The following is a 12,888-nucleotide window of genomic DNA, read 5'->3' as shown; positions in this document are numbered from 1 at the left end:
TCGACAAAGTACAGCATCCCTTTATGTTCAAAACATTAGAAAAATTAGGGATAACAGGAACTTACCTCAACATTGTAAAAGCTATCTATGCTAAGCCTCAGACTAGTATCATTCTGAATGGAGAAAAATTGAAGGCATTCCCTCAAAAATCTGGAACAAGACAGGGATGCCCTCTATCACCACTTCTATTCAGTATAGTTCTCGAAACACTGGCCAGAGCAATTAGACAGATGAAAGAAATTAAAGGCATAAAAATAGGAAAAGAAGAACTTAAATTATCACTATTTGTGGATGATATGATTCTACACCTAGAAGACCCAAAAGGGTCTACAAAAAAACTACTAGAACTAATAAATGAATTCAGCAAAGTGGCAGGATATAAAATCAACACGCATAAATCAAAGGCATTTCTGTATATCAGCGACAAAACTTCTGAAATGGAAATGAGGAAAAACACTCCATTCACAATATCCTCAAAAAAATAAAATACTTGGGAATCAACCTAACAAAAGAGGTGAAAGATTTATACAATGAAACCTACAGAACCCTAAAGAGAGAAGTAGAAGAAGATCTTAGAAGATGGAAAAATGTACCCTGTTCATGGATAGGCAGAACTAACACCATCAAAATGGCGATATTACCAAAAGTTCTCTATAGGTTTAATGCAATGCCAATCAAAATCCCAATGGCATTTCTTGTAGAAATAGATAAAGCAATCATGAAATTCATATGGAAAAATAAAAGACCCAGAATAGCAAAAGCAATTCTAAGCAGGAAGTGTGAATCAGGCGGTATAGCGATACCGGATTTCAAACTATACTACAGAGCAATAGTAACAAAAACAGCATGGTACTGGTACCAAAACAGGCGGGTGGACCAATGGTACAGAATAGAGGACACAGAGACTAATCCACAAAGTTACAACTATCTTATATTTGATAAAGGGGCTAAAAGCATGCAATGGAGGAAGGATAGTATCTTCAACAAATGGTGTTGGGAAAACTGGAAATCCATATGCAACAAAATGAAACTGAATCCCCTCCTCTCGCCATGCACAAAAGTTAACTCAAAATGGATCAAGGAGCTTGATATTAAATCAGAGACTCTGCGTCTGATAGAAGAAAAAGTTGGCTCCGATCTACATATTGTGGGGTCGGGCTCCAAATTCCTTAATAGGACACCCATAGCACAAGAGTTAATAACAAGAATCAACAAATGGGACTTACTTAAACTAAAAAGTTTTTTCTCAGCAAGAGAAACAATAAGAGAGGTAAATAGGGAGCCTACCTCATGGGAACAAATTTTTACTCCTCACACTTCAGATAGAGCCCTAACATCCAGAGTATACAAAGAACTCAAAAAATTAGACAATAAAATAACAAATAACCCAATCAACAAATGGGCCAAGGACCTGAACAGACACTTCTCAGAGGAGGACATACAATCAATCAACAAGTACATGAAAAAATGCTCACCATCTCTAGCAGTCAGAGAAATGCAAATCAAAACCACCCTAAGATACCATCTCACTCCAGTAAGATTGGCAGCCATTCTGAAGTCAAACAACAACAAATGCTGGCGAGGATGTGGGGAAAAGGGTACTCTTGTACATTGCTGGTGGGAGTGCAAATTGGTGCAGCCAATTTGGAAAGCAGTATGGAGATTCCTGGGAAAGCTGGGAATGGAACCACCATTTGACCCAGCTATTGCCCTTCTCGGACTATTCCCTGAAGACCTTAAAAGAGTGTACTACAGGGATACTGCCACATCTATGTTCATAGCAGCACAATTCACAATCGCTAGACTGTGGAACCAACCCAGATGCCCTTCAATAGATGAATGAATAAAAAAAATGTGGCATTTATACACCATGGAGTATTACACAGCACTAAAAAATGACAAAATCATGGAATTTGCAGGGAAATGGATGGCACTAGAGCAGATTATGCTTAGTGAAGCTAGCCAATTCCTAAAAAAACAAATACCAAATGTCTTCTTTGATATAATGAGAGCAACTAAGAACAGAGCAGGGAGGAAGAGCAGGAAGAAAAGATTAACATTAAACAGAGACATGAGGTGGGAGGGAAAGGGAGAGAAAAGGGAAATTGCATGGTAACGGAGGGAGACCCTCATTGTTATACAAAATTACATATAAGAGTTGTGAGAATGGGAAAATAAACAAGGAGAGAAATGAATTACAGTAGATGGGGTAGAGAGAGAAGATGGGAGGGGAGGGGAGGGGGGATAGTTGAGGATAGGAAAGGTAGCAGAATACAACAGTCACTAATATGGCATTATGTAAAAATGTGGATGTGTAACCGATGTGATTCTGCAATCTGTATTTGGGGTAAAAATGGGAGTTCATAACCTACTTGAATCTAATGTATGAAATATGATATGTCAAGAGCTCTGTAATGTTTTGAACAACCAATAAAAAAACTAAATAAAAAAAATAAAAAAGCAAAAAAAAAGAAGAAAACCACACTCAAAAATAGAATAATATAAATAAAAAAATAAGTAAATAGTAAATTAAGTAAATAAAATAAATAAAAAATAATAAATAAGTAAAAAGCAGTACATAGGGAAATATGTACTAATTCATAATTGGAGGGGGAAATACCCATCTCCATCTGGAATAGACATGGGGCTAAGTTGTTAGGAGGAGATCCAACTTTGTTTTTCCAGATGGCTACCCCCACTTTTTCTGAACCATTTGCTGGACAATCTTTCTTTTCCACACTGCTATGAAGCGATAGATATATTTTTAAAAATCAGGATTTTATGGAAGGTATTTTTCAAACTAGCCCCCATCTATCTGTTGCCTCCACCATGAGTCTTCACTATAGCTTTTAAAACTCCTCCTCCTCCTCTCTCTCTCTCTCTCTCTCTCATTTGGTACTGAGAATTGAACACAAGGGTGTTATATCCCCAAAACTTTTTTTTCCCCTCATTTCAAAATTTTGAGACAGGGTTTCACTCCGTTGCTAAGGCTGGCCTTGAACTTGGAAACCACCTGCCTCGGCCTTCTAAGTCTCTGGGATTTCAGACATGTGCAACTGCCTTGGCTAAAGTTCCTCTTTCTACCTGTTCAAGCACCAGCCACATCTGGGTGACAGCTGTCACCGTGGACCTCTTGGGATACCACTACCACAGCCTTCTAATGAGGAGACGGGCCAGAGAAGCTACACCTGCTGTTGATCTCAGAATTCACACTTGACAATGCAGCATCATCATGGGGTTGGTGTGATATACTTTGGGAAGGTTCGCCCACTTGTGGTTAGAGAGATGAAAAAGAAGTCTATATTCCTAAGGAGCACAGTCAGTGAGTGTAACCATCACTCCATGATGACAACTGTTCTATTTCATTCTTTTTTTTGTGTGTACCAGGAATTGAACTCAGGAGCGCTCGACCACTGAGCCACATCCCCAGCCCTATTTTGTATTTTATTTAAAGACAAGGTCTCACTGAGTTGCTTAGTGCCTTGCTTTTGCTGAGGCTGGCTTTGAAATCGTGATCTTCCTGCCTCAGCCTCCTGAGCCACTGGGATTACAGGTGTGCCTTACTGCACCTGGCTATCCTATTTCCCTCTGACAGCACTTGAGCCCTATACATTTCCTTAAGAAAACTGGAAATTTTCATTTACTTGCAAGTCAACACAGGAGAGGAAGTACAGCATATTGACCAAGAGATAGGAAACCCATTTTCTAGTCCTGATATGACCTATGTATCAGGAGGCCAACTTAAATTTACTTGAACCTCAATTTCCTGCATCATCTGTGGAAGGTAGTTAGACTATGTGATCTCTTGGCTTCCAGTAGGTAGAAATTTGTTATTCAATAATAATATGATTCCTTTATTTATTAATGTAAAACTTTTTAACAGATAAGTTAAGTCCTTGCTATATGCAAAGAATTCTTCTGGACACAGATGAATAAAACACAGTCATTATGTTGTGAAGCTTATTAAGAAAGGAGTTTATTTGGAAGAGGGAAGTGGAATGGAACAGATCAGTGTGACTTGAATGTAGAATACACCAGTATCCCTATTCCAAATTGGAATACAGTCTCTGTGATGTACCATAACTCCATGCTAAGGCTTATTTTAATGATTCTGGTTGATGTCAAGGCCTCCTTGAGGGTTTGTATAGTGAAAACACACTGAATGGAGGTGGTAGTTCATAAATCTTTTTTTCTAGTTGTGGCAATTAGAGTCATTGTAGTTTTTGTCTTTTTGTTGTTGTTTGTTTGTTTGTTTTGGTAAGATCCTTTCTTAAGACCAACTCCTAACAGTATTTTGAAGCCGTGCCTAGAAGCAATAGAGGTTTCATGATGCCACCTCTCTGTTTTAAAGAATACAACTCTTTCCAATGATGTTTTCTTTTTCTTAATTTAGATTCTCCATCCCAATAACTCACCAATTCTGTACAAGGGATGTGTTTAAAATAGTTTAAATTAATGGCTTTAGAAAGGTGAGTTTGGGCTAGGATGGAGGAAGACAAAGAAGCACTTGGGGGCTAGAGAATTTCTTTTTTTTCAAAGTTCAAGATGAAAAGTTACCCAACATCCTGTTGGAGATCAGTGGGAAAGAAGAATCAGTTGGAACCTTGAAAGTCGGGGGGAAAAAAAGGATAACTTGAGTAATGGAGACCCAGGAGTACATGTCATTTGAAAAAAATGAGGCCCAGGGGAGAATAAGAGTGTCTTAACAACAAAGCAACAGATCGCCCACTTGTTATGCAATCCCTGCTTTTCTATGCTGAAAAGTGATAGTATGGAACTGAAACATGGTATAATGAACTTAGTGGGAGTGTCAAAGTGGTCAGACTCTGAAGAAGGGCATTATGGATCTCATTTTCTGTTTTCTAGCACACAGCAAGTAGAGGTGGTAAGAACTGACTCATGAGCACATGTCAGGGTGAATTAACAACATTGTCATAGTCACAGTGGATACTGCACACAATCTCCATGCTAGAAATTTATTTTTCATAGGAAAAATGTCTGCTCATTTAATATCTTTTCAGTAAGAATGGACAGCGAATAAGGAGTTTGAGAAGGCCTAGCTGGACATTTTCAAAAGGCAAAAATAAGCAAAATTATATTTATACTAAAGTGTAATTCTCTCCAGCTACTTTATAATGTAATAGCCTCCTGAGTCAACTTCCAATAAGAATGTCATTTTAAATGTTTCCATGATAGCAGATGGGTGAGTACTGTGGTCTGCAGGGCAGAGCAATAAATATAACTCTGATAACCAATCCATTGTCTATCTAAAGGCAAGGACTATTTCATTGGAATAGTTCTCATGTTTTGGGGTTGAATAAAATCAAAAGAAAGTACACAGTATCTGTGAAAGAAATAGAATGTTTAGCCTGTGGTCAAGCAGAGAAAAAGACTTACTGAGTAAAACAATATATATTCCAATTTTCTTGTTTTAGTTTTCAGTTAGTTTCTATTAGTGCAGTTTTCCAAAAGATGTGGACCATGTTTTCAATTCAGATATTACTACAGATCACTATAATTCAAATTTCTTTGCTGGTTTTTCACCAAATAATCCCAACTTCCAGCCTACAACCAATATTTTTTTTTTTTAAAGAGAGAGTGAGAGAGAGAGGGAGAGAAAGAGAGAATTTTAATATTTATTTTTTAGTATTTGGCGGACACAACATCTTTGTTTGTATGTGGTGCTGAGGATCGAACCCGGGCCGCACGCATGCCAGGCGAGCGCGCTACCGCTTGAGCCACATCCCCAGCCCTACAACCAATATTTTAAATGGTTTCCTGGTGCTATTTACATACAATAACCAACTCTCAAAATGATAACACCGTTAGGAACAAATATTGTCAGAATGCAGTGGATGGCTTTCGTAGAGAGAGATTCAATAAAACTTTGGGGTCGATGATGAACCTAGTGTACAGGAATTCCACATTAAGTCATAATTGGCTTTGTGCTGAGAGAGTACATGTCAATTGAAGAAATGAGGCTCAGGGGAGAGTAAGAGTGTCTTAACAACAAAGCAACAGATCGCCCACTTGTTATTCAAAACAATAGAACCACAAGAAGGGCTTCTCGAATCCCAGAACAGAAGTGTAAATTTGCCAGGATGTCCATTCTTGACAAAATGTCTACGGCAGATTTGATGGAGAATCTCAGGGAAGAACTCACCTGCTTCATCTGCTTGGACTATTTCAGCAGCCCAGTGACCACTGAGTGTGGACATAGCTTTTGCCTGAGGTGTCTCCTTAAGAGCTGGGAGGAACAAAACACACTTTTATCTTGTCCTGAGTGTTGGAGGACTTTGGGGGGCCCTCATTTCCAGCCCAATGAGCGACTGGGGAGACTGGCTAGCATCGGCAGGCAGCTCAGATGCCAGGTGCTGCAGAATGAGGAGGAACCAGGCACCTGTGGGAGACTATCCTCCACTAGAGTGTTCTCTGATGATGAGCAGAGTGTAAATGTTTTTGCAAGCCAGAGTCATGGAATAAACAGAGTGTATCTCTCGAGTGAGGCTGAGGAGCAACACAGAGTAAGATTGGCTGCTCAATATTAATCTAGGACCAATCAGGCTCCCAGGCATCTTCTTGTTATTAGTTTTCACGTCTCTTTACAACTTGGTGCTCTGCTCATTAGCCACTGAGTTTGTCTTTATTGCAGGAGAAACTCCAGGAGATCCTAAGTCTTCTGCGTAAAAAGAGGAAGGAATCTCAGGCTATACTGACCCACGAGAGGGAGAGAGTGATATTGTGTAAGGTCAGTATTTGTCTTATTTTTATGCTTGTGTATGATCCTTTGAGGAAGGCTATAGAGATACATGGTGAAATGTCAGAGAGCCATAAGGCAATTGTTTCTGGTCCTGGTCCCACAAATTGAGTTTCTTACTTTTTTTTTTATTCTTTTTTTTACTATTAGTTGTTCAAAACATTACAAAGCTCTTGACATATCATATTTCATAAATTGATTCAAGCAGATTATGAACTCCCATTTTTACCCCGTATACATATTGCAGATTCACATCGGTTCCACATCCACTTTTTTACATACTGCCATACTAGTGTCTGTTGTATTCTGCTGCCTTTCCTATCCTCTACTATCCCCCCTCCCCTCCCCTCCCCTCCCCTGAGTTTCTTACTTAAGGCTGCCCACCTCTGCTTGTCCACTTGGCAATCTCACAATCCAGCTCAAGTTCAACCTCCCCCAGGCAGACTTTTTTTTTTTTTTTTATCTTCTTCTTTGTGCATCTAGACAATTTTGGTTACCTCTATTATGGCTCTGATTATAATTATCAAAAAAAGCACACGTTATACTTACAGTCATATAATATAGGATGGAAATAAATTTTAAAAGAAATGTCTCAAATGTTTTTAGGAAAAAAAAGAGAGAGAGAGAGAGAGAATGCAAATTAAAAGTAATTGAAGAGAGGCCAGGCACAGTGGTGCTCGCCTGTAATCCCTGCGGCTGGGGAGGCTTGTGAGTTCAAAGCCAGTCTCAGCAACAGCAAGGTGCTGAGCAACTCAGTGAGACCCTGTCTCTAAATCAATTACAAAATAGCTCTGGGGATGTGGCTCAGTGGTTGAGTGCCCCGAGTTCAATCCCCAGTACAAAAAAAAAAAAAAGTACATGAAGATAAAGGAATGTAAATGCAGAATAGTAGCTTGAATTAAACCTGAATAAATACCTAAGCTTAATCACTGATTCAGATTTGAGTTGCCTAGCAGTTAAAGCAAAGACTTACATACTTAATTAGATCTAAAATATATATATATGGGTGTTTAAACCTCCTAATAGAGTTTGAGTTCTCTTTTTTTAGGGGGTGGGTACCGGGATTGAACTCAGGGGCATTTGGCCATTAAGCCACATCCCCAGTCCTATTTGGTATTTTATTTAAATACAGGATTTCACTGAGTTGCTTGGTGCCTCAATTTTGCTGAGGCTGGCTTTGAACTTGCAGTCCTCCTGCTTCAGCCTCCTGAGCCGCTGGGATTACAGGCATGTGCCATTGCTTCTGCAGACTTTGAGTTCTGAAGTACAAATATTTGTGATGTACATTTCTATGTCTAGTATGTGACCAAATGCCTAGTTTCATTGAATAAGTATCTGTCGAATAAATGAATACTTGCATTTTTCACAAGTTTCTCTTTTGTTAATTTTGCTTTATTTTTTTAAAAAAATCATAGTACTGATTATCACCTGTCATGTTTTTATTTGTTTGTTTGCTTGTTTGTCTTTGGTTTCCTCTAGTAGAATGATAGCTCCTGGGAACAGAAGTTTTGCTTTTGATTTTATTGTGTGTGTTGCATGTACATCTTTGAAAACATTAAACTTTCCACGGAGCTAGTCAATAGAAGATGTGTCTTATGTACAAGGTTTCAAGAATTGTTACTGTAGGACTCTGTAAGGATTAAAAATCTGTGGACATCTAGGAGTGTTTCCGTTACTAATTTTCTTATATTGTCTGTGTGTGTGCCTGTGCACCTGTGTGATGCCAGGAAGAGACAAAAACTTGTAAACAGGTTGTTGTGTCAGAATATATGAAAATGCACCAGTTCCTGAAGGAGGAGGAACAGCTCCAGCTCCAGCTACTAGAAAAGGAGGAAAGAGAGAACATGAAGAAACTGAGGGACAACGAGATCCAGCTCACCCAGCAAATCAGAAGCTTAAGCAAAATGATTGGACAGATAGAGTCTACATGTCAGAACTCAGCTTTTGAATCTTTTGAGGTGAGAATAAAATTCAGGAGAGTGTTAGAAGAATTAGTGTTGGGTCTGTAGCCCAGTGTTAGGGCATTAGCCCAGCATGCATGAGGCCCTGGGTTTAATCCCTAGAACTGAAAAAAAAAATAGTCATAGAAATATTTTTCTCTATCTACCTAAAAACTAAGTTCTGCTTTAAAAGTTATTTCCCCCAAAGAACTGACATTCTATATGTCAGTAAAAGTATTGAAAAGGAGGAAGAAGGAAAAAAAAATCTACCCAAACAAACTCTTCTGTGTCTGCCTCCTTGCAAGCTCAGCTTTGTCAAATACTTTGTTAAGTTTATTAATGAGGATTTACTATGTCCTGAGCACACTAAATATAATCTTCTCCAAGACCTGACGAAGATAAATAGTATTATGATATAGACTATAGATGATTGTCATCTACAAAATGGGTGCATAATAGCACTTATTTAATAAGGTAATTTGCGTTTAAAACAGCTAATAGGTGGCAAGACCTAGGTATTCTGTGTGCTCAAACCATTTTCCTCTCCATCGTTGCTCTTCTGCCTTCCTAGGCATTCTCCAGAACCTTCTCCAATGTAAGCCAGGTGAGCCAACACCAGCTTCAGGTCTGTTTCTTGGACTGGTCCACAGGATGCTACTATTTAATTTTGTGCCCTCAAAAAAAACAAAACAAAAAACAACAATAAAAAAGCACTTCGACTTCACATAGATTGTCTCAGCTCTCATTGGGCCATTTCCCTTTTTTAAATTTTTATTTTTTACTTTTTCTCATCTCTGCCTCCCTGAGGCATCAGATAATGAGACTACTATTTGACTCCTTTGTTGACAACAGGTTCTTTGACAAAGTGATGTTATGAGTAAAAGAACAAAATATGTAATCTCACTATGTTTGTGAGTCATTTGTCTTCAGAAAAACAAAACAAAACAAAACAAAATATTTTTAATCACTGTGAGAAACATCTCATTTTCACCAAAAACTACCCCTAGAAGAAACTGGTGTTTTATTTTTTGTTTTTTCCGTGTCCTATGTGCTTCTTCTCAGAGTGCGCTGGGACCATGGGAAGTGGTTTCTGTGACCTTTTGCAAAGGACAATGTCTAAAATGAACTCATCTTTCCTGGTGGTCAAAATGAACCAATGCTAACCTTTTTTCCTTTTATACCCTTAGGAAATAAGAGGAGCCCTGGAAAGGTAGGTTTCGGTCACACGTTCAGTTCCATCTTGGACGGGGCTATGACACTGATGAAATGGATCGGGGGATGACATAAGTCATCTATGCTGTGGGGGCTAGATGAGATGGACTCTCAAGAGGGACCAGGTCCTGTGTCAAGGAGAGAGAGAGTGAAGGTCTCTGCTGTCTTATAGGAGCGAGTCACTCCTGCTTCAGTGTCCAGAGGCCACTGCCACAGAACTGAGTCTGTGCCACATCACTGGAATGAGGGAGATGCTAAGAAAATTCAGCAGTAAGTCAGCCTGATTTGCCAAACCTCCAGGGACTTCCACCTTTAACTTCAGTCTATGTTAAGGGATGCAGAACCCATCTCTTGGGCAGCTTTGTCCAATATAAAATATTCACCAACCAATGTTAGATTCTAAGTGCAGTTATCCTGACCCTGTACTAAACACCAGGCTGGGGGCCACAGACCATGTCAGTGCTTGATCCGAGAGAAGAAGTGAGACTTGATTCTATCTGGCTTTGTGTTCTATCTAAGGACTCCTCGTCCTTCCTTTGTTTCTATTGTTCTGGGTTGTCCATCCACAGGTTATCCATCCCCTGTGCATGCACATATATACCTCTCTGCAGAAGTTTCTGCATTTCTAGCTCTGTTTTGTTAGAATAAAAACTGATTTAAACTTTTAAATCCCAGTGAGGGAACATTAAAAACTATTCTCTTAACATGCTCCATATATTTAGATTGGCTGAGACCAAGTCAGATCAGCATTAATTTTCAGTTTGATCTTGTGGACAATCTGAATTCAAAGACAGGCTTAATGAACTTTGGACTCAACAGATATCTGATAAGTGCCTGCTCTGTTCCCAGTACTATGCTATTGAGCTCTGAGCTTGCTCACAATGATGAATAAGACTAAAATTGTCTTTGCTTTCATAGAATCTTCTGTACAATTGAAGGGTTAGACATTCGTCACGCAGATAAGTAGATCTGATTGGACTTTAGTTCATAAATAAAAGTATAAAGTTGTATTATACTGTCTGGAGAGTTAGTGTAAGTTGGAAGCCTCTCTGTGACCTCCTCCCAGGAGGCTGGGAGAGGAGGCTTCCCAATGGCCCACAGTGTGCTTCATTAAAATGTCACTGGAAGTTTCACTAACTCTTATGAACCTACATTCGCACATGTTATAATGGAGAATACTGATTAGGAATTCCTATTTACGTGTAAGTGTCATTTGACGGAGTTTCCAAATCTTTATGAACCTTAGTTTTCTTTTTCACATAAATGAGAAAAGGTAATAATACCCATATGATCAAATGAGATAATGCATAGAAACTGATTGGCATGTTAGAGAGAGTTTAGTAAATGATAATTGCCTATATTTCTTTCTCATCCAAACTGAAAAACCAGAATCAAACATGGCTAACATGAATAAAAGCTGCAAAGGTGCATCCTGTTGTGGATAAAGGGTTCTGAGTTCTAAACCTATCTGGTAAACAGAACAATTTCCATTCCTCTATTTAGAGTTTCCTCTCTCCCTCTAGGGTGGGCTACACATCTTTCTCCATCTGACTCTTGTCTGCTTCTTTTTGGAGATTCGCTGTTAGTTTTGCAGAACAATGAAATGAGCCCAGAGATTCTGTTGTAAACACAATGCTCTCTTACATTGCACTTAAAGAATAGGAGTAAATACTAAGAATGAGTACCACGTTTGGAGGATGGTTTTCAAGAATGCTAAGGGAAAATTCATTCTTTTCTCCTTTTGCAGCAGAGATAACTCTGGACCCAGCAACTGCCAATGCCTATCTAGTCTTGTCTGAGGATCTGAAAAGTGTGAGATATGGAGGAATCAGACAGCAGTTACCTGACAACCCAGAAAGATTTGACCAGTCTGCGACGGTGCTGGGAGCTCAGTTCTTCACCCACGGAAGACACTATTGGGAGGTGGAAGTGGGAAACAAGACCGAGTGGGAGGTGGGCATCTGCAAGGACTCCGTGAACAGAAAGGGAAACCTGCCAAAGCCCCCTGGGGACCTCTTTTCACTTATAGGTTTAAAAATTGGAGAGGATTATAGTCTCTGGGTCTCATCACCTTTGAAAGGGCAACATGTCCAAGAGCCTGTGAATAAGGTTGGTGTTTTCTTAGACTATGAATCTGGACACATAGCATTCTACAATGTGACAGACGAGTCCCTCATCTACAGCTTCCCTCCAGCCTCTTTCCAAGAAGCTCTCAGGCCTATCTTTTCCCCTTGCCTCCCAAATGAAGGGACAAACACAGACCCTCTTATCATCTGCTCACTGAAGAGCCACATCTGAGGGACAGGTCCCTGTGCTTCCACTGAGGATGAGGTCTGGGACCACCAGATGACTAATCACTAAGATGATTAATGCATGAAAGTCTTCATATCAGGTCATCTGAAAGAAAATCCCACCCCCACACCCCTCCACAAAGAGTTTCTATGAACCTGAGACCGCAATGAAGAACCAATTAGAAAATCAACACCAGTAACAGAAAGTTAATCATATCCTGTGTCTTTAACCAAATTCATTATCTGGACTACCCCGTGTATGTGCTGGTCTCTCAAAATACAGAGAGAACTAGCCCCTGTCACCCCAAATCAATTGTCATAGGCCAGTTTTTATAAATATATGTCGTTTTTTTTTTTCTAGTGTATTTATTTATTTGACTCAAACCCCTTGCAGTTTGAATGTGTCTCTGTCCTCTGTGCAGAGCCCTGCTAGTCGGGGTAATTAAAATCCCTTCAGGGACCTGGTGCCTGAGTGTTCCCTTCTAGGGTGTGTGACAGGGATCCAGGCCTCAGCCTCCTGTGAGGCTGGAGTATTTGTACACAGGAAGGCTTATGTGTTCAGAATGCTGCTAAGATCTGTGTGAACACCATCAGATCCTTCAAGGTACCAGAATCACCAGAGGCTGGAACCTTCTGTTGTTTGTTTACATTAGAAGATGACATAGCAAAGTCTCTATTCAATAAACGT

At 39.5% G+C, this 12,888-nt stretch overlaps 1 protein-coding gene across 1 annotated transcript; it reads left to right on the top strand.

The window, feature by feature from the left end:
- The first annotated feature begins 6,101 nt into the window (after window positions 1–6,101).
- Window positions 6,102–12,207, top strand: Triml1 (tripartite motif family like 1). Its single transcript, XM_046459706.1, has 6 exons — window positions 6,102–6,524; window positions 6,653–6,748; window positions 8,485–8,715; window positions 9,885–9,907; window positions 10,082–10,179; window positions 11,657–12,207. The coding sequence occupies exons 1-6, from the start codon at window positions 6,102–6,104 to the stop codon at window positions 12,205–12,207; spliced, it is 1,422 nt and encodes a 473-aa protein (XP_046315662.1).
- The last annotated feature ends 681 nt before the right edge of the window (window positions 12,208–12,888 follow it).

The sequence above is a fragment of the Marmota monax genome, unplaced genomic scaffold, assembly GCF_021218885.2.
Source record: "Marmota monax isolate L192 unplaced genomic scaffold, Marmota_monax_Labrador192_F-V1.1 WCK01_AAM20220418_F8-fsc00427, whole genome shotgun sequence".
Lineage (NCBI taxonomy): Eukaryota > Metazoa > Chordata > Mammalia > Rodentia > Sciuridae > Marmota > Marmota monax.
This window is presented reverse-complemented; position numbering and strand designations above follow the sequence as displayed.